Here is a 19,315-nt window from a genome sequence, read left to right as displayed (position 1 = left end):
GGGGGGTGGGGGGGGGGGGGGGTGGGGGGGGGGGGGGGTGGGGGGGGGGGGGGGTGGGGGGGGGGGGGGGTGGGGGGGGGGGGGGGTGGGGGGGGGGGGGGGTGGGGGGGGGGGGGGGTGGGGGGGGGGGGGGGTGGGGGGGGGGGGGGGTGGGGGGGGGGGGGGGTGGGGGGGGGGGGGGGTGGGGGGGGGGGGGGGTGGGGGGGGGGGGGGGTGGGGGGGGGGGGGGGTGGGGGGGGGGGGGGGTGGGGGGGGGGGGGGGTGGGGGGGGGGGGGGGTGGGGGGGGGGGGGGGTGGGGGGGGGGGGGGGTGGGGGGGGGGGGGGGTGGGGGGGGGGGGGGGTGGGGGGGGGGGGGGGTGGGGGGGGGGGGGGGTGGGGGGGGGGGGGGGTGGGGGGGGGGGGGGGTGGGGGGGGGGGGGGGTGGGGGGGGGGGGGGGTGGGGGGGGGGGGGGGTGGGGGGGGGGGGGGGTGGGGGGGGGGGGGGGTGGGGGGGGGGGGGGGTGGGGGGGGGGGGGGGTGGGGGGGGGGGGGGGTGGGGGGGGGGGGGGGTGGGGGGGGGGGGGGGTGGGGGGGGGGGGGGGTGGGGGGGGGGGGGGGTGGGGGGGGGGGGGGGTGGGGGGGGGGGGGGGTGGGGGGGGGGGGGGGTGGGGGGGGGGGGGGGTGGGGGGGGGGGGGGGTGGGGGGGGGGGGGGGTGGGGGGGGGGGGGGGTGGGGGGGGGGGGGGGTGGGGGGGGGGGGGGGTGGGGGGGGGGGGGGGTGGGGGGGGGGGGGGGTGGGGGGGGGGGGGGGTGGGGGGGGGGGGGGGTGGGGGGGGGGGGGGGTGGGGGGGGGGGGGGGTGGGGGGGGGGGGGGGTGGGGGGGGGGGGGGGTGGGGGGGGGGGGGGGTGGGGGGGGGGGGGGGTGGGGGGGGGGGGGGGTGGGGGGGGGGGGGGGTGGGGGGGGGGGGGGGTGGGGGGGGGGGGGGGTGGGGGGGGGGGGGGGTGGGGGGGGGGGGGGGTGGGGGGGGGGGGGGGTGGGGGGGGGGGGGGGTGGGGGGGGGGGGGGGTGGGGGGGGGGGGGGGTGGGGGGGGGGGGGGGTGGGGGGGGGGGGGGGTGGGGGGGGGGGGGGGTGGGGGGGGGGGGGGGTGGGGGGGGGGGGGGGTGGGGGGGGGGGGGGGTGGGGGGGGGGGGGGGTGGGGGGGGGGGGGGGTGGGGGGGGGGGGGGGTGGGGGGGGGGGGGGGTGGGGGGGGGGGGGGGTGGGGGGGGGGGGGGGTGGGGGGGGGGGGGGGTGGGGGGGGGGGGGGGTGGGGGGGGGGGGGGGTGGGGGGGGGGGGGGGTGGGGGGGGGGGGGGGTGGGGGGGGGGGGGGGTGGGGGGGGGGGGGGGTGGGGGGGGGGGGGGGTGGGGGGGGGGGGGGGTGGGGGGGGGGGGGGGTGGGGGGGGGGGGGGGTGGGGGGGGGGGGGGGTGGGGGGGGGGGGGGGTGGGGGGGGGGGGGGGTGGGGGGGGGGGGGGGTGGGGGGGGGGGGGGGTGGGGGGGGGGGGGGGTGGGGGGGGGGGGGGGTGGGGGGGGGGGGGGGTGGGGGGGGGGGGGGGTGGGGGGGGGGGGGGGTGGGGGGGGGGGGGGGTGGGGGGGGGGGGGGGTGGGGGGGGGGGGGGGTGGGGGGGGGGGGGGGTGGGGGGGGGGGGGGGTGGGGGGGGGGGGGGGTGGGGGGGGGGGGGGGTGGGGGGGGGGGGGGGTGGGGGGGGGGGGGGGTGGGGGGGGGGGGGGGTGGGGGGGGGGGGGGGTGGGGGGGGGGGGGGGTGGGGGGGGGGGGGGGTGGGGGGGGGGGGGGGTGGGGGGGGGGGGGGGTGGGGGGGGGGGGGGGTGGGGGGGGGGGGGGGTGGGGGGGGGGGGGGGTGGGGGGGGGGGGGGGTGGGGGGGGGGGGGGGTGGGGGGGGGGGGGGGTGGGGGGGGGGGGGGGTGGGGGGGGGGGGGGGTGGGGGGGGGGGGGGGTGGGGGGGGGGGGGGGTGGGGGGGGGGGGGGGTGGGGGGGGGGGGGGGTGGGGGGGGGGGGGGGTGGGGGGGGGGGGGGGTGGGGGGGGGGGGGGGTGGGGGGGGGGGGGGGTGGGGGGGGGGGGGGGTGGGGGGGGGGGGGGGTGGGGGGGGGGGGGGGTGGGGGGGGGGGGGGGTGGGGGGGGGGGGGGGTGGGGGGGGGGGGGGGTGGGGGGGGGGGGGGGTGGGGGGGGGGGGGGGTGGGGGGGGGGGGGGGTGGGGGGGGGGGGGGGTGGGGGGGGGGGGGGGTGGGGGGGGGGGGGGGTGGGGGGGGGGGGGGGTGGGGGGGGGGGGGGGTGGGGGGGGGGGGGGGTGGGGGGGGGGGGGGGTGGGGGGGGGGGGGGGTGGGGGGGGGGGGGGGTGGGGGGGGGGGGGGGTGGGGGGGGGGGGGGGTGGGGGGGGGGGGGGGTGGGGGGGGGGGGGGGTGGGGGGGGGGGGGGGTGGGGGGGGGGGGGGGTGGGGGGGGGGGGGGGTGGGGGGGGGGGGGGGTGGGGGGGGGGGGGGGTGGGGGGGGGGGGGGGTGGGGGGGGGGGGGGGTGGGGGGGGGGGGGGGTGGGGGGGGGGGGGGGTGGGGGGGGGGGGGGGTGGGGGGGGGGGGGGGTGGGGGGGGGGGGGGGTGGGGGGGGGGGGGGGTGGGGGGGGGGGGGGGTGGGGGGGGGGGGGGGTGGGGGGGGGGGGGGGTGGGGGGGGGGGGGGGTGGGGGGGGGGGGGGGTGGGGGGGGGGGGGGGTGGGGGGGGGGGGGGGTGGGGGGGGGGGGGGGTGGGGGGGGGGGGGGGTGGGGGGGGGGGGGGGTGGGGGGGGGGGGGGGTGGGGGGGGGGGGGGGTGGGGGGGGGGGGGGGTGGGGGGGGGGGGGGGTGGGGGGGGGGGGGGGTGGGGGGGGGGGGGGGTGGGGGGGGGGGGGGGTGGGGGGGGGGGGGGGTGGGGGGGGGGGGGGGTGGGGGGGGGGGGGGGTGGGGGGGGGGGGGGGTGGGGGGGGGGGGGGGTGGGGGGGGGGGGGGGTGGGGGGGGGGGGGGGTGGGGGGGGGGGGGGGTGGGGGGGGGGGGGGGTGGGGGGGGGGGGGGGTGGGGGGGGGGGGGGGTGGGGGGGGGGGGGGGTGGGGGGGGGGGGGGGTGGGGGGGGGGGGGGGTGGGGGGGGGGGGGGGTGGGGGGGGGGGGGGGTGGGGGGGGGGGGGGGTGGGGGGGGGGGGGGGTGGGGGGGGGGGGGGGTGGGGGGGGGGGGGGGTGGGGGGGGGGGGGGGTGGGGGGGGGGGGGGGTGGGGGGGGGGGGGGGTGGGGGGGGGGGGGGGTGGGGGGGGGGGGGGGTGGGGGGGGGGGGGGGTGGGGGGGGGGGGGGGTGGGGGGGGGGGGGGGTGGGGGGGGGGGGGGGTGGGGGGGGGGGGGGGTGGGGGGGGGGGGGGGTGGGGGGGGGGGGGGGTGGGGGGGGGGGGGGGTGGGGGGGGGGGGGGGTGGGGGGGGGGGGGGGTGGGGGGGGGGGGGGGTGGGGGGGGGGGGGGGTGGGGGGGGGGGGGGGTGGGGGGGGGGGGGGGTGGGGGGGGGGGGGGGTGGGGGGGGGGGGGGGTGGGGGGGGGGGGGGGTGGGGGGGGGGGGGGGTGGGGGGGGGGGGGGGTGGGGGGGGGGGGGGGTGGGGGGGGGGGGGGGTGGGGGGGGGGGGGGGTGGGGGGGGGGGGGGGTGGGGGGGGGGGGGGGTGGGGGGGGGGGGGGGTGGGGGGGGGGGGGGGTGGGGGGGGGGGGGGGTGGGGGGGGGGGGGGGTGGGGGGGGGGGGGGGTGGGGGGGGGGGGGGGTGGGGGGGGGGGGGGGTGGGGGGGGGGGGGGGTGGGGGGGGGGGGGGGTGGGGGGGGGGGGGGGTGGGGGGGGGGGGGGGTGGGGGGGGGGGGGGGTGGGGGGGGGGGGGGGTGGGGGGGGGGGGGGGTGGGGGGGGGGGGGGGTGGGGGGGGGGGGGGGTGGGGGGGGGGGGGGGTGGGGGGGGGGGGGGGTGGGGGGGGGGGGGGGTGGGGGGGGGGGGGGGTGGGGGGGGGGGGGGGTGGGGGGGGGGGGGGGTGGGGGGGGGGGGGGGTGGGGGGGGGGGGGGGTGGGGGGGGGGGGGGGTGGGGGGGGGGGGGGGTGGGGGGGGGGGGGGGTGGGGGGGGGGGGGGGTGGGGGGGGGGGGGGGTGGGGGGGGGGGGGGGTGGGGGGGGGGGGGGGTGGGGGGGGGGGGGGGTGGGGGGGGGGGGGGGTGGGGGGGGGGGGGGGTGGGGGGGGGGGGGGGTGGGGGGGGGGGGGGGTGGGGGGGGGGGGGGGTGGGGGGGGGGGGGGGTGGGGGGGGGGGGGGGTGGGGGGGGGGGGGGGTGGGGGGGGGGGGGGGTGGGGGGGGGGGGGGGTGGGGGGGGGGGGGGGTGGGGGGGGGGGGGGGTGGGGGGGGGGGGGGGTGGGGGGGGGGGGGGGTGGGGGGGGGGGGGGGTGGGGGGGGGGGGGGGTGGGGGGGGGGGGGGGTGGGGGGGGGGGGGGGTGGGGGGGGGGGGGGGTGGGGGGGGGGGGGGGTGGGGGGGGGGGGGGGTGGGGGGGGGGGGGGGTGGGGGGGGGGGGGGGTGGGGGGGGGGGGGGGTGGGGGGGGGGGGGGGTGGGGGGGGGGGGGGGTGGGGGGGGGGGGGGGTGGGGGGGGGGGGGGGTGGGGGGGGGGGGGGGTGGGGGGGGGGGGGGGTGGGGGGGGGGGGGGGTGGGGGGGGGGGGGGGTGGGGGGGGGGGGGGGTGGGGGGGGGGGGGGGTGGGGGGGGGGGGGGGTGGGGGGGGGGGGGGGTGGGGGGGGGGGGGGGTGGGGGGGGGGGGGGGTGGGGGGGGGGGGGGGTGGGGGGGGGGGGGGGTGGGGGGGGGGGGGGGTGGGGGGGGGGGGGGGTGGGGGGGGGGGGGGGTGGGGGGGGGGGGGGGTGGGGGGGGGGGGGGGTGGGGGGGGGGGGGGGTGGGGGGGGGGGGGGGTGGGGGGGGGGGGGGGTGGGGGGGGGGGGGGGTGGGGGGGGGGGGGGGTGGGGGGGGGGGGGGGTGGGGGGGGGGGGGGGTGGGGGGGGGGGGGGGTGGGGGGGGGGGGGGGTGGGGGGGGGGGGGGGTGGGGGGGGGGGGGGGTGGGGGGGGGGGGGGGTGGGGGGGGGGGGGGGTGGGGGGGGGGGGGGGTGGGGGGGGGGGGGGGTGGGGGGGGGGGGGGGTGGGGGGGGGGGGGGGTGGGGGGGGGGGGGGGTGGGGGGGGGGGGGGGTGGGGGGGGGGGGGGGTGGGGGGGGGGGGGGGTGGGGGGGGGGGGGGGTGGGGGGGGGGGGGGGTGGGGGGGGGGGGGGGTGGGGGGGGGGGGGGGTGGGGGGGGGGGGGGGTGGGGGGGGGGGGGGGTGGGGGGGGGGGGGGGTGGGGGGGGGGGGGGGTGGGGGGGGGGGGGGGTGGGGGGGGGGGGGGGTGGGGGGGGGGGGGGGTGGGGGGGGGGGGGGGTGGGGGGGGGGGGGGGTGGGGGGGGGGGGGGGTGGGGGGGGGGGGGGGTGGGGGGGGGGGGGGGTGGGGGGGGGGGGGGGTGGGGGGGGGGGGGGGTGGGGGGGGGGGGGGGTGGGGGGGGGGGGGGGTGGGGGGGGGGGGGGGTGGGGGGGGGGGGGGGTGGGGGGGGGGGGGGGTGGGGGGGGGGGGGGGTGGGGGGGGGGGGGGGTGGGGGGGGGGGGGGGTGGGGGGGGGGGGGGGTGGGGGGGGGGGGGGGTGGGGGGGGGGGGGGGTGGGGGGGGGGGGGGGTGGGGGGGGGGGGGGGTGGGGGGGGGGGGGGGTGGGGGGGGGGGGGGGTGGGGGGGGGGGGGGGTGGGGGGGGGGGGGGGTGGGGGGGGGGGGGGGTGGGGGGGGGGGGGGGTGGGGGGGGGGGGGGGTGGGGGGGGGGGGGGGTGGGGGGGGGGGGGGGTGGGGGGGGGGGGGGGTGGGGGGGGGGGGGGGTGGGGGGGGGGGGGGGTGGGGGGGGGGGGGGGTGGGGGGGGGGGGGGGTGGGGGGGGGGGGGGGTGGGGGGGGGGGGGGGTGGGGGGGGGGGGGGGTGGGGGGGGGGGGGGGTGGGGGGGGGGGGGGGTGGGGGGGGGGGGGGGTGGGGGGGGGGGGGGGTGGGGGGGGGGGGGGGTGGGGGGGGGGGGGGGTGGGGGGGGGGGGGGGTGGGGGGGGGGGGGGGTGGGGGGGGGGGGGGGTGGGGGGGGGGGGGGGTGGGGGGGGGGGGGGGTGGGGGGGGGGGGGGGTGGGGGGGGGGGGGGGTGGGGGGGGGGGGGGGTGGGGGGGGGGGGGGGTGGGGGGGGGGGGGGGTGGGGGGGGGGGGGGGTGGGGGGGGGGGGGGGTGGGGGGGGGGGGGGGTGGGGGGGGGGGGGGGTGGGGGGGGGGGGGGGTGGGGGGGGGGGGGGGTGGGGGGGGGGGGGGGTGGGGGGGGGGGGGGGTGGGGGGGGGGGGGGGTGGGGGGGGGGGGGGGTGGGGGGGGGGGGGGGTGGGGGGGGGGGGGGGTGGGGGGGGGGGGGGGTGGGGGGGGGGGGGGGTGGGGGGGGGGGGGGGTGGGGGGGGGGGGGGGTGGGGGGGGGGGGGGGTGGGGGGGGGGGGGGGTGGGGGGGGGGGGGGGTGGGGGGGGGGGGGGGTGGGGGGGGGGGGGGGTGGGGGGGGGGGGGGGTGGGGGGGGGGGGGGGTGGGGGGGGGGGGGGGTGGGGGGGGGGGGGGGTGGGGGGGGGGGGGGGTGGGGGGGGGGGGGGGTGGGGGGGGGGGGGGGTGGGGGGGGGGGGGGGTGGGGGGGGGGGGGGGTGGGGGGGGGGGGGGGTGGGGGGGGGGGGGGGTGGGGGGGGGGGGGGGTGGGGGGGGGGGGGGGTGGGGGGGGGGGGGGGTGGGGGGGGGGGGGGGTGGGGGGGGGGGGGGGTGGGGGGGGGGGGGGGTGGGGGGGGGGGGGGGTGGGGGGGGGGGGGGGTGGGGGGGGGGGGGGGTGGGGGGGGGGGGGGGTGGGGGGGGGGGGGGGTGGGGGGGGGGGGGGGTGGGGGGGGGGGGGGGTGGGGGGGGGGGGGGGTGGGGGGGGGGGGGGGTGGGGGGGGGGGGGGGTGGGGGGGGGGGGGGGTGGGGGGGGGGGGGGGTGGGGGGGGGGGGGGGTGGGGGGGGGGGGGGGTGGGGGGGGGGGGGGGTGGGGGGGGGGGGGGGTGGGGGGGGGGGGGGGTGGGGGGGGGGGGGGGTGGGGGGGGGGGGGGGTGGGGGGGGGGGGGGGTGGGGGGGGGGGGGGGTGGGGGGGGGGGGGGGTGGGGGGGGGGGGGGGTGGGGGGGGGGGGGGGTGGGGGGGGGGGGGGGTGGGGGGGGGGGGGGGTGGGGGGGGGGGGGGGTGGGGGGGGGGGGGGGTGGGGGGGGGGGGGGGTGGGGGGGGGGGGGGGTGGGGGGGGGGGGGGGTGGGGGGGGGGGGGGGTGGGGGGGGGGGGGGGTGGGGGGGGGGGGGGGTGGGGGGGGGGGGGGGTGGGGGGGGGGGGGGGTGGGGGGGGGGGGGGGTGGGGGGGGGGGGGGGTGGGGGGGGGGGGGGGTGGGGGGGGGGGGGGGTGGGGGGGGGGGGGGGTGGGGGGGGGGGGGGGTGGGGGGGGGGGGGGGTGGGGGGGGGGGGGGGTGGGGGGGGGGGGGGGTGGGGGGGGGGGGGGGTGGGGGGGGGGGGGGGTGGGGGGGGGGGGGGGTGGGGGGGGGGGGGGGTGGGGGGGGGGGGGGGTGGGGGGGGGGGGGGGTGGGGGGGGGGGGGGGTGGGGGGGGGGGGGGGTGGGGGGGGGGGGGGGTGGGGGGGGGGGGGGGTGGGGGGGGGGGGGGGTGGGGGGGGGGGGGGGTGGGGGGGGGGGGGGGTGGGGGGGGGGGGGGGTGGGGGGGGGGGGGGGTGGGGGGGGGGGGGGGTGGGGGGGGGGGGGGGTGGGGGGGGGGGGGGGTGGGGGGGGGGGGGGGTGGGGGGGGGGGGGGGTGGGGGGGGGGGGGGGTGGGGGGGGGGGGGGGTGGGGGGGGGGGGGGGTGGGGGGGGGGGGGGGTGGGGGGGGGGGGGGGTGGGGGGGGGGGGGGGTGGGGGGGGGGGGGGGTGGGGGGGGGGGGGGGTGGGGGGGGGGGGGGGTGGGGGGGGGGGGGGGTGGGGGGGGGGGGGGGTGGGGGGGGGGGGGGGTGGGGGGGGGGGGGGGTGGGGGGGGGGGGGGGTGGGGGGGGGGGGGGGTGGGGGGGGGGGGGGGTGGGGGGGGGGGGGGGTGGGGGGGGGGGGGGGTGGGGGGGGGGGGGGGTGGGGGGGGGGGGGGGTGGGGGGGGGGGGGGGTGGGGGGGGGGGGGGGTGGGGGGGGGGGGGGGTGGGGGGGGGGGGGGGTGGGGGGGGGGGGGGGTGGGGGGGGGGGGGGGTGGGGGGGGGGGGGGGTGGGGGGGGGGGGGGGTGGGGGGGGGGGGGGGTGGGGGGGGGGGGGGGTGGGGGGGGGGGGGGGTGGGGGGGGGGGGGGGTGGGGGGGGGGGGGGGTGGGGGGGGGGGGGGGTGGGGGGGGGGGGGGGTGGGGGGGGGGGGGGGTGGGGGGGGGGGGGGGTGGGGGGGGGGGGGGGTGGGGGGGGGGGGGGGTGGGGGGGGGGGGGGGTGGGGGGGGGGGGGGGTGGGGGGGGGGGGGGGTGGGGGGGGGGGGGGGTGGGGGGGGGGGGGGGTGGGGGGGGGGGGGGGTGGGGGGGGGGGGGGGTGGGGGGGGGGGGGGGTGGGGGGGGGGGGGGGTGGGGGGGGGGGGGGGTGGGGGGGGGGGGGGGTGGGGGGGGGGGGGGGTGGGGGGGGGGGGGGGTGGGGGGGGGGGGGGGTGGGGGGGGGGGGGGGTGGGGGGGGGGGGGGGTGGGGGGGGGGGGGGGTGGGGGGGGGGGGGGGTGGGGGGGGGGGGGGGTGGGGGGGGGGGGGGGTGGGGGGGGGGGGGGGTGGGGGGGGGGGGGGGTGGGGGGGGGGGGGGGTGGGGGGGGGGGGGGGTGGGGGGGGGGGGGGGTGGGGGGGGGGGGGGGTGGGGGGGGGGGGGGGTGGGGGGGGGGGGGGGTGGGGGGGGGGGGGGGTGGGGGGGGGGGGGGGTGGGGGGGGGGGGGGGTGGGGGGGGGGGGGGGTGGGGGGGGGGGGGGGTGGGGGGGGGGGGGGGTGGGGGGGGGGGGGGGTGGGGGGGGGGGGGGGTGGGGGGGGGGGGGGGTGGGGGGGGGGGGGGGTGGGGGGGGGGGGGGGTGGGGGGGGGGGGGGGTGGGGGGGGGGGGGGGTGGGGGGGGGGGGGGGTGGGGGGGGGGGGGGGTGGGGGGGGGGGGGGGTGGGGGGGGGGGGGGGTGGGGGGGGGGGGGGGTGGGGGGGGGGGGGGGTGGGGGGGGGGGGGGGTGGGGGGGGGGGGGGGTGGGGGGGGGGGGGGGTGGGGGGGGGGGGGGGTGGGGGGGGGGGGGGGTGGGGGGGGGGGGGGGTGGGGGGGGGGGGGGGTGGGGGGGGGGGGGGGTGGGGGGGGGGGGGGGTGGGGGGGGGGGGGGGTGGGGGGGGGGGGGGGTGGGGGGGGGGGGGGGTGGGGGGGGGGGGGGGTGGGGGGGGGGGGGGGTGGGGGGGGGGGGGGGTGGGGGGGGGGGGGGGTGGGGGGGGGGGGGGGTGGGGGGGGGGGGGGGTGGGGGGGGGGGGGGGTGGGGGGGGGGGGGGGTGGGGGGGGGGGGGGGTGGGGGGGGGGGGGGGTGGGGGGGGGGGGGGGTGGGGGGGGGGGGGGGTGGGGGGGGGGGGGGGTGGGGGGGGGGGGGGGTGGGGGGGGGGGGGGGTGGGGGGGGGGGGGGGTGGGGGGGGGGGGGGGTGGGGGGGGGGGGGGGTGGGGGGGGGGGGGGGTGGGGGGGGGGGGGGGTGGGGGGGGGGGGGGGTGGGGGGGGGGGGGGGTGGGGGGGGGGGGGGGTGGGGGGGGGGGGGGGTGGGGGGGGGGGGGGGTGGGGGGGGGGGGGGGTGGGGGGGGGGGGGGGTGGGGGGGGGGGGGGGTGGGGGGGGGGGGGGGTGGGGGGGGGGGGGGGTGGGGGGGGGGGGGGGTGGGGGGGGGGGGGGGTGGGGGGGGGGGGGGGTGGGGGGGGGGGGGGGTGGGGGGGGGGGGGGGTGGGGGGGGGGGGGGGTGGGGGGGGGGGGGGGTGGGGGGGGGGGGGGGTGGGGGGGGGGGGGGGTGGGGGGGGGGGGGGGTGGGGGGGGGGGGGGGTGGGGGGGGGGGGGGGTGGGGGGGGGGGGGGGTGGGGGGGGGGGGGGGTGGGGGGGGGGGGGGGTGGGGGGGGGGGGGGGTGGGGGGGGGGGGGGGTGGGGGGGGGGGGGGGTGGGGGGGGGGGGGGGTGGGGGGGGGGGGGGGTGGGGGGGGGGGGGGGTGGGGGGGGGGGGGGGTGGGGGGGGGGGGGGGTGGGGGGGGGGGGGGGTGGGGGGGGGGGGGGGTGGGGGGGGGGGGGGGTGGGGGGGGGGGGGGGTGGGGGGGGGGGGGGGTGGGGGGGGGGGGGGGTGGGGGGGGGGGGGGGTGGGGGGGGGGGGGGGTGGGGGGGGGGGGGGGTGGGGGGGGGGGGGGGTGGGGGGGGGGGGGGGTGGGGGGGGGGGGGGGTGGGGGGGGGGGGGGGTGGGGGGGGGGGGGGGTGGGGGGGGGGGGGGGTGGGGGGGGGGGGGGGTGGGGGGGGGGGGGGGTGGGGGGGGGGGGGGGTGGGGGGGGGGGGGGGTGGGGGGGGGGGGGGGTGGGGGGGGGGGGGGGTGGGGGGGGGGGGGGGTGGGGGGGGGGGGGGGTGGGGGGGGGGGGGGGTGGGGGGGGGGGGGGGTGGGGGGGGGGGGGGGTGGGGGGGGGGGGGGGTGGGGGGGGGGGGGGGTGGGGGGGGGGGGGGGTGGGGGGGGGGGGGGGTGGGGGGGGGGGGGGGTGGGGGGGGGGGGGGGTGGGGGGGGGGGGGGGTGGGGGGGGGGGGGGGTGGGGGGGGGGGGGGGTGGGGGGGGGGGGGGGTGGGGGGGGGGGGGGGTGGGGGGGGGGGGGGGTGGGGGGGGGGGGGGGTGGGGGGGGGGGGGGGTGGGGGGGGGGGGGGGTGGGGGGGGGGGGGGGTGGGGGGGGGGGGGGGTGGGGGGGGGGGGGGGTGGGGGGGGGGGGGGGTGGGGGGGGGGGGGGGTGGGGGGGGGGGGGGGTGGGGGGGGGGGGGGGTGGGGGGGGGGGGGGGTGGGGGGGGGGGGGGGTGGGGGGGGGGGGGGGTGGGGGGGGGGGGGGGTGGGGGGGGGGGGGGGTGGGGGGGGGGGGGGGTGGGGGGGGGGGGGGGTGGGGGGGGGGGGGGGTGGGGGGGGGGGGGGGTGGGGGGGGGGGGGGGTGGGGGGGGGGGGGGGTGGGGGGGGGGGGGGGTGGGGGGGGGGGGGGGTGGGGGGGGGGGGGGGTGGGGGGGGGGGGGGGTGGGGGGGGGGGGGGGTGGGGGGGGGGGGGGGTGGGGGGGGGGGGGGGTGGGGGGGGGGGGGGGTGGGGGGGGGGGGGGGTGGGGGGGGGGGGGGGTGGGGGGGGGGGGGGGTGGGGGGGGGGGGGGGTGGGGGGGGGGGGGGGTGGGGGGGGGGGGGGGTGGGGGGGGGGGGGGGTGGGGGGGGGGGGGGGTGGGGGGGGGGGGGGGTGGGGGGGGGGGGGGGTGGGGGGGGGGGGGGGTGGGGGGGGGGGGGGGTGGGGGGGGGGGGGGGTGGGGGGGGGGGGGGGTGGGGGGGGGGGGGGGTGGGGGGGGGGGGGGGTGGGGGGGGGGGGGGGTGGGGGGGGGGGGGGGTGGGGGGGGGGGGGGGTGGGGGGGGGGGGGGGTGGGGGGGGGGGGGGGTGGGGGGGGGGGGGGGTGGGGGGGGGGGGGGGTGGGGGGGGGGGGGGGTGGGGGGGGGGGGGGGTGGGGGGGGGGGGGGGTGGGGGGGGGGGGGGGTGGGGGGGGGGGGGGGTGGGGGGGGGGGGGGGTGGGGGGGGGGGGGGGTGGGGGGGGGGGGGGGTGGGGGGGGGGGGGGGTGGGGGGGGGGGGGGGTGGGGGGGGGGGGGGGTGGGGGGGGGGGGGGGTGGGGGGGGGGGGGGGTGGGGGGGGGGGGGGGTGGGGGGGGGGGGGGGTGGGGGGGGGGGGGGGTGGGGGGGGGGGGGGGTGGGGGGGGGGGGGGGTGGGGGGGGGGGGGGGTGGGGGGGGGGGGGGGTGGGGGGGGGGGGGGGTGGGGGGGGGGGGGGGTGGGGGGGGGGGGGGGTGGGGGGGGGGGGGGGTGGGGGGGGGGGGGGGTGGGGGGGGGGGGGGGTGGGGGGGGGGGGGGGTGGGGGGGGGGGGGGGTGGGGGGGGGGGGGGGTGGGGGGGGGGGGGGGTGGGGGGGGGGGGGGGTGGGGGGGGGGGGGGGTGGGGGGGGGGGGGGGTGGGGGGGGGGGGGGGTGGGGGGGGGGGGGGGTGGGGGGGGGGGGGGGTGGGGGGGGGGGGGGGTGGGGGGGGGGGGGGGTGGGGGGGGGGGGGGGTGGGGGGGGGGGGGGGTGGGGGGGGGGGGGGGTGGGGGGGGGGGGGGGTGGGGGGGGGGGGGGGTGGGGGGGGGGGGGGGTGGGGGGGGGGGGGGGTGGGGGGGGGGGGGGGTGGGGGGGGGGGGGGGTGGGGGGGGGGGGGGGTGGGGGGGGGGGGGGGTGGGGGGGGGGGGGGGTGGGGGGGGGGGGGGGTGGGGGGGGGGGGGGGTGGGGGGGGGGGGGGGTGGGGGGGGGGGGGGGTGGGGGGGGGGGGGGGTGGGGGGGGGGGGGGGTGGGGGGGGGGGGGGGTGGGGGGGGGGGGGGGTGGGGGGGGGGGGGGGTGGGGGGGGGGGGGGGTGGGGGGGGGGGGGGGTGGGGGGGGGGGGGGGTGGGGGGGGGGGGGGGTGGGGGGGGGGGGGGGTGGGGGGGGGGGGGGGTGGGGGGGGGGGGGGGTGGGGGGGGGGGGGGGTGGGGGGGGGGGGGGGTGGGGGGGGGGGGGGGTGGGGGGGGGGGGGGGTGGGGGGGGGGGGGGGTGGGGGGGGGGGGGGGTGGGGGGGGGGGGGGGTGGGGGGGGGGGGGGGTGGGGGGGGGGGGGGGTGGGGGGGGGGGGGGGTGGGGGGGGGGGGGGGTGGGGGGGGGGGGGGGTGGGGGGGGGGGGGGGTGGGGGGGGGGGGGGGTGGGGGGGGGGGGGGGTGGGGGGGGGGGGGGGTGGGGGGGGGGGGGGGTGGGGGGGGGGGGGGGTGGGGGGGGGGGGGGGTGGGGGGGGGGGGGGGTGGGGGGGGGGGGGGGTGGGGGGGGGGGGGGGTGGGGGGGGGGGGGGGTGGGGGGGGGGGGGGGTGGGGGGGGGGGGGGGTGGGGGGGGGGGGGGGTGGGGGGGGGGGGGGGTGGGGGGGGGGGGGGGTGGGGGGGGGGGGGGGTGGGGGGGGGGGGGGGTGGGGGGGGGGGGGGGTGGGGGGGGGGGGGGGTGGGGGGGGGGGGGGGTGGGGGGGGGGGGGGGTGGGGGGGGGGGGGGGTGGGGGGGGGGGGGGGTGGGGGGGGGGGGGGGTGGGGGGGGGGGGGGGTGGGGGGGGGGGGGGGTGGGGGGGGGGGGGGGTGGGGGGGGGGGGGGGTGGGGGGGGGGGGGGGTGGGGGGGGGGGGGGGTGGGGGGGGGGGGGGGTGGGGGGGGGGGGGGGTGGGGGGGGGGGGGGGTGGGGGGGGGGGGGGGTGGGGGGGGGGGGGGGTGGGGGGGGGGGGGGGTGGGGGGGGGGGGGGGTGGGGGGGGGGGGGGGTGGGGGGGGGGGGGGGTGGGGGGGGGGGGGGGTGGGGGGGGGGGGGGGTGGGGGGGGGGGGGGGTGGGGGGGGGGGGGGGTGGGGGGGGGGGGGGGTGGGGGGGGGGGGGGGTGGGGGGGGGGGGGGGTGGGGGGGGGGGGGGGTGGGGGGGGGGGGGGGTGGGGGGGGGGGGGGGTGGGGGGGGGGGGGGGTGGGGGGGGGGGGGGGTGGGGGGGGGGGGGGGTGGGGGGGGGCGGGGGGGGGGGGGGGGCGGTGTGGGGGGGGGGGGGGGCGGGGGGGGGGGGGGGGGGGGGGGGGGGGGGGGGGGGGGGGGGGGGGGGGGGGGTGGGGGGTGGGGGGGGGCGGGGGTGGGGGGGGGGGGGGGGAGGGGGGGGGGGGGGGGTGCAACCTCAGTGCACAAAGCAAAATGTGTGTTAAGAGAGACGGAGGAAGAGCAGCTCCTGGGGCAACGGGCTACTGTAGAGGGCGAGAACACACACACACACACGCCCTCCAGGCCACCAGAGAGTGTACTGAAGGGAATCAGTCATTTGGCAGGGATCTCCAAGGGACCCAATACACCAGCGATGGTGAACCTTTTCGATACCGAGTTCCCAAATTGCAACCCCAAACCCATTTATTTAACGCAAAGTGCCAACATGGCAATTTAACTTGAATACTGAGGTTTTAGTTTAGAAAAAACGGTTGGCTCAGAGGCACGTGTTACTCGGGAGTAAGCTTGGTGAAGCAACCGTTGCAACGCTTCGAATGGGTGAATCACGACCCTAGGAGGGTTTACTCAGAAGCAAGCCCCATTGCCAGCAACCGAGCTTACTCCCAGGTAAAGGATCATGCCCAGGCCAGCCTAGATGTGTGTGTGGGGTGTGTGTGATTTTCTGCCCCCCCCCCACATGACGAACTCTGTGCACGTGTGCCCACAGAAAGGGCTCTGAGTGCCACCTCTGGCACCCGTGCCATAGGTTCGCCACCACTGCAATACACCAAATGAAGGAACATATACAGGTGTTTTTTCCTCTCTCTCTGCTGCTCATACATCTCCCTCGTCTGCATACAAGAGCTCTAGGCGGCTACAACATTAAAACACTCCCAAACATAAAATCATCTCTTGAAAATTGTACGACGTACAAAAGTTAAAATCCCTATCCTAACCCTCAACCCCAAGGGGGCGGGGTGGGGCATGATGCACCGGATGAACACCTGTGCGAGGGCGTGGTGTGGCGTTCCGGGGGCGTGGCGAGGGTGTTCCGGGTCTGGCAGGGGTGCAGGACGCAGGCATGCCCCAGGCGCAGCTCCCCCTCGTCCCACCCCTCAACCCTCAACCTCCAATCCTCATCCTCCATCCTCATCCTCGCTCTGCCCCTCAACCCTCATCCTACCCCATCCTCAAACAGCAGCATCATAGTCCATGGAGACTAACCGAATGCCTGGGTGGAAAAGAAAGCCTTTTCCAAGCACCTAAACCCATAAAGGGTAGACGCCCAGCAAAACTCTGAGGGGAAATTATTCCAGAGCCTGGGGGCAATGTCAGAGAAAGCCCTTTCGCCATGCCCCTGCCCCTCCCCTTATCTCAGCGGGAGGGGGGTACTAGAAGAAGAAGAAGAAGAAGAAGAAGAAGAAGAAGAAGAAGAAGAAGAAGAAGAAGAAGAAGAAGAAGAAGAAGAAGAAGAAGAAGAAGAAGAAGAAGAAGAAGAAGAAGAAGAAGAAGAAGAAGAAGAAGAAGAAGAAGAAGAAGAAGAAGAAGAAGAAGAAGAAGAAGAAGAAGAAGAAGAAGAAGAAGAAGAAGAAGAAGAAGAAGAAGAAGAAGAAGAAGAAGAAGAAGAAGAAGGAGTAGTTTGGATTTATATCCCCCCTTTCTCTCCTGCAGGAGACTCAAAGGGGCTGACAATCTCCTTGCCCTTCCCCCCTCACAACAAACACCTTGTGAGGTGGGTGGGGCTGAGAGAGCTCCGAGAAGCTGTGACTAGCCCAAGGTCACCCAGCTGGCGTGTGTGGGAGTGTACAGGCTAATCTGAATTCCCCAGATAAGCCTCCACAGCTCAGGCGGCAGAGCTGGGAATCAAACCCGGTTCCTCCAGATTAGTTACACGAGCTCTTAACCTCCTACGCCACTGCTGCTCCTTCCCCTGTGACCTCAGCGCTCAAGCAGGTACCTACAGATGCAGGCGTTCCTTTAGGAAAGCAGGGACCAAGCCATTTAAGGCTTTGTATGTTAACATCAACCCCTGGAAGCAAATGGGGTCTGGAAGCAAACTGGGAGCCAGTGCAGTTCCTTGAGGACCAGGGTGACGTGTGTCCAGCCAGATGTACCAGCAAGCAGCCTAGTTACAGCGTGCTGCACCAGAGCCGGCTTCTGGACTGTCTTCAAGGGCAGCCCCATGTTTTTACACTCCTTGACCAGCAGAGAAAACTAACAAGTTCAATACACACTCAGCAAGATGACACTTCCGTTACATCAGTCAGAGATCTCCACATCCTACTGGTTATATAACAGTGATGGCGAACCTTTTTGAGACCGAGCGCCCAAACTGCAACCCAAAACCCACTTATTTATTGCAAAGTGCCAACATGGCAATTTAACCTGAATACTGAGGTTTTAGTTTAGAAAAAACGGTTGGCTCCAAAGTGCGCGTTACTCGGGAGTAAGCTTGGTGGTAGTCGGTGACTTTGCTTTGAAGCAACTGTGCAACGCTTCTAACGGGTGAATCACGACCCTAGGAGGGCTCACTCAGAAGCAAACCCCATTGCCAGCAACCGAGCTTACTCCCAGGTAAAGGATTGTGCTTTTGTTCTTCCCATGAAAATCAGTAGGGTTTAACAGCACTTAACAGGGTTACCTACATTGCTTCCCCAAAACTAGGACTTAGGTTTAATGCTAATAATCTCCCTAAAATAATTTCACTATTATCACATGATGACCTCTGTGCACATGTGCCCACAGAAAGGGCTCTGAGTGCCACCTCTGGCACCCGTGCCATAGGTTCGCCACCACTGCTATATAACAAAACTTTATAACAGAACTTTATAACTGTATGACATAATTTTAGCCTAATACTGTCCTTATCCTTTGAGCATTTAGCCCTGTGGGGCAATTCCCCTTCCTCTGTCCACCGCAAGCAGGTTCTTATTCTTCTCTCTTTCACAGCTGACGTGTTGGTCAAAATAACTCACTTGGTGCACTAGGGAGTGCCCACTTTGAAGTGATGGCTACACAATATGATCGCCTCCGTTCTGACTGCCTTTGCCTTCTCTGTAACTAATCTACCACAGCCTTTGCCTTGGTGGTAAATCCAGCTTTATTCATTGGGAATTAGTCCCCAATGAGCGGGCCCAGGACCACTGGGTCAGATGTCTTCTGCCTCATGCGCAGCTCTTAGCTTCCAAGAGACAATATACGGAAGTTGTTTACCTCGCAGACTTTTTCCAACGTTGGCATCCAGGATGTGGCCAGGTGGCAGTTCTGAAGGACCACCCAACTGCCCTCCTTCACCGCCTTCTCTATCATGCGCATGGCGATGGGGCCCTGACCTTGGCCCAGGGACAGCGAACTCAGCTTGGATGCGCCAAAGCCCTGTGCGGACAAAATGGTTGGACAGTGAGGGAGGGGGGAGGGCAAAAACTGCACAAGGCCCACATGTTTATTGAGAACATGTTAATGCCCCCTCTCAAGGAGCCTGCCCGAGGCAACTTACAAAAAAGAATGCTAAAAATGTTAATTTAAAAAGGAAAAATGTTCAAATATTAATTTAAAATGTCCAGCATAAAAACATGGACCACTGACCACAAATTAAAACAGTGTTTAAAAACCCAACCCCAGGGACGTAGGTATAGATTTTTTAATGGGGGGGGGGTCGGGGTGGGGCCACGCCCCCACCTGCCCCTAGGGCATGGCCACACCTCCCTAAGCCCCGCCCTAGGCCTAGCGCTTATAAAAGCAGCTCTCCAAAGCCGGGGATGGCAGACTCCCCCGCCCTTCCCTCCCCTGCCCCCCACCAGCTGGGCTCCCAGCCGGCAGCCGGCAGTTCCTTCTGCCCTCCCCTCTGGGCAGACGCATAGAGGGAAAATGGAGCCCAGTGCAAAATCTGAGTTTTGCGTCCCGTCCCGTCCCCCCCCCTCCCCGCCCCGGGCAGCCGCTGTGATGATGGAATCCACCCCCAAACAGCATCACTTTCAAAGGTGTTTAAACTAGAGAGCCCAAATTCTCCTTTTAAATCCACCTTAAAGGGAGAATCTGGGGTCCCCAGTTAAACAACATTGAAAGTGATGCTGTTTTGGGGTGGATTATCCCCCACCCTGAAACAGCATCACTTTCAATGTGGTGTAGTGGTTAAGAGCAGGTGCATTCTAATCTGGAGGAACTGGGTTTGATTCCCTGCTCTGCCACTTGAGCGGTAGAGGTTTATCTGGGGAATTCAGATTAGCCTGTGCACTCCCACACATGCCAGCTGGGTGACCTTGGGCTAGTCACAGCTTTTCGGAGCTCTCTCAGCCTCACAGGGTGTTTGTTGTGAGGGAGGAAGGGCAAGGAGATTGTAAGCTCCTTTGAGTCTCCTACAGGAGAGAAAGAAAGGATATACATATAAACTGAGGACCCCATATTCTCCCTTTAAATCCATGCCGAAGGGGGTGGATTTAAAAGGAGAATCTGTGGAAATTTGGGGGGTGCCTGCAGTCAGGGGTGCAATTGTTAAGCTAGCAGCACCAAACTTTTAGGGTATCAGTAAGAGAGTCTCCTGATACATTTCTGTTAGAGTTTATGAGGTTTAATTCAGGGGGTTCAAAGTTATGGGACCCCTCGTGCTGTGTAGCCCCCATCTTCTATTAGCTCCCATTGGAAACAATGGAGGATGCGGGCACCCCCTTTGGGAGTCCATAACTTTGGATTCCCTAAACCAAACCTCACCAAACCTGGGTAGTATCATCAGGAGAGTCCCCCAAACAATCCCTGAAAGTTTGGTGCTGCTAGCCTAAACAATGCGCCCCCTGCAGGCCAAAAACCAAAAAACACTAAAAATATTTTTTAAACCCACAAACGGGTGGGCGGAGCTTCGGACATGAAGGGGGGGTTGAACCCGAGAAAAAAAACCCCTTACCTACGTCCTTGCCCAACCCCTCAATTAAAAGCAAAACTGACACATGTTTTATTCTGGAGTCTAATAAAAATCAAGGGGCGGGGGGAAGCATCGTAGAAGCCAGAAGAGATTCAAGGGGAACAGCATTTCCAGAAGCGAAGGGCCACTACTGAAATAGCCCTGTCCCTGGTCACACACACACACCGCATCTGCTGAACTATGTTCAAGGTGGGGCGAATGTCTGTCACAGCAAGATTTCTTGTACGGACGTATTTCCCTGAGCCCCACTTTCAATTTCCATTCTCTCTGTGCCAAGCGACATCACTTTAAGGGCGACTTTAATTTTCTTCACTGCCAGAGTTGGAGAGATTTGCCAGCGAGCATAGTTTTGCCCGGAACATCTTCCCTCCACCCACTACCAGCCCCTCCCACTCCCCCCACACTCCCCTGCACACCTCTCCCTTCCCCCTTTTCAGATTTGTTATTACTTCAGTGTTTGTTATTTATTATATTGTAATATGGATATGGCAGTATAAACAGAGGATCGATGCAAAATCGCTTTTATTGCATTTGAA

General features: G+C 81.8%; 1 protein-coding gene across 1 annotated transcript in view; it reads right to left on the bottom strand.

Annotated features, from left to right (window-relative positions):
* LOC125425873 (dynein axonemal heavy chain 7-like) overlaps nucleotides 1-19,315 on the bottom strand; it is a 59,457-nt gene that overhangs the window by 8,022 nt on the left and 32,120 nt on the right. The window contains exons 12-13 of the mRNA XM_048483604.1: nucleotides 17,078-17,239; nucleotides 15,998-16,078 (exon numbers count right to left, since the gene is read on the bottom strand). Coding sequence (XP_048339561.1) covers nucleotides 15,998-16,078; nucleotides 17,078-17,239 — 243 coding nt within the window. The remainder of the gene's footprint in view (nucleotides 1-15,997; nucleotides 16,079-17,077; nucleotides 17,240-19,315) is intronic.

This window comes from Sphaerodactylus townsendi, linkage group LG02 (genome assembly GCF_021028975.2).
Source record: "Sphaerodactylus townsendi isolate TG3544 linkage group LG02, MPM_Stown_v2.3, whole genome shotgun sequence".
NCBI lineage: Eukaryota > Metazoa > Chordata > Lepidosauria > Squamata > Sphaerodactylidae > Sphaerodactylus > Sphaerodactylus townsendi.
Note: the sequence above shows the minus strand (reverse complement) of the source record. Positions and strands in the feature narration are given on the sequence as shown.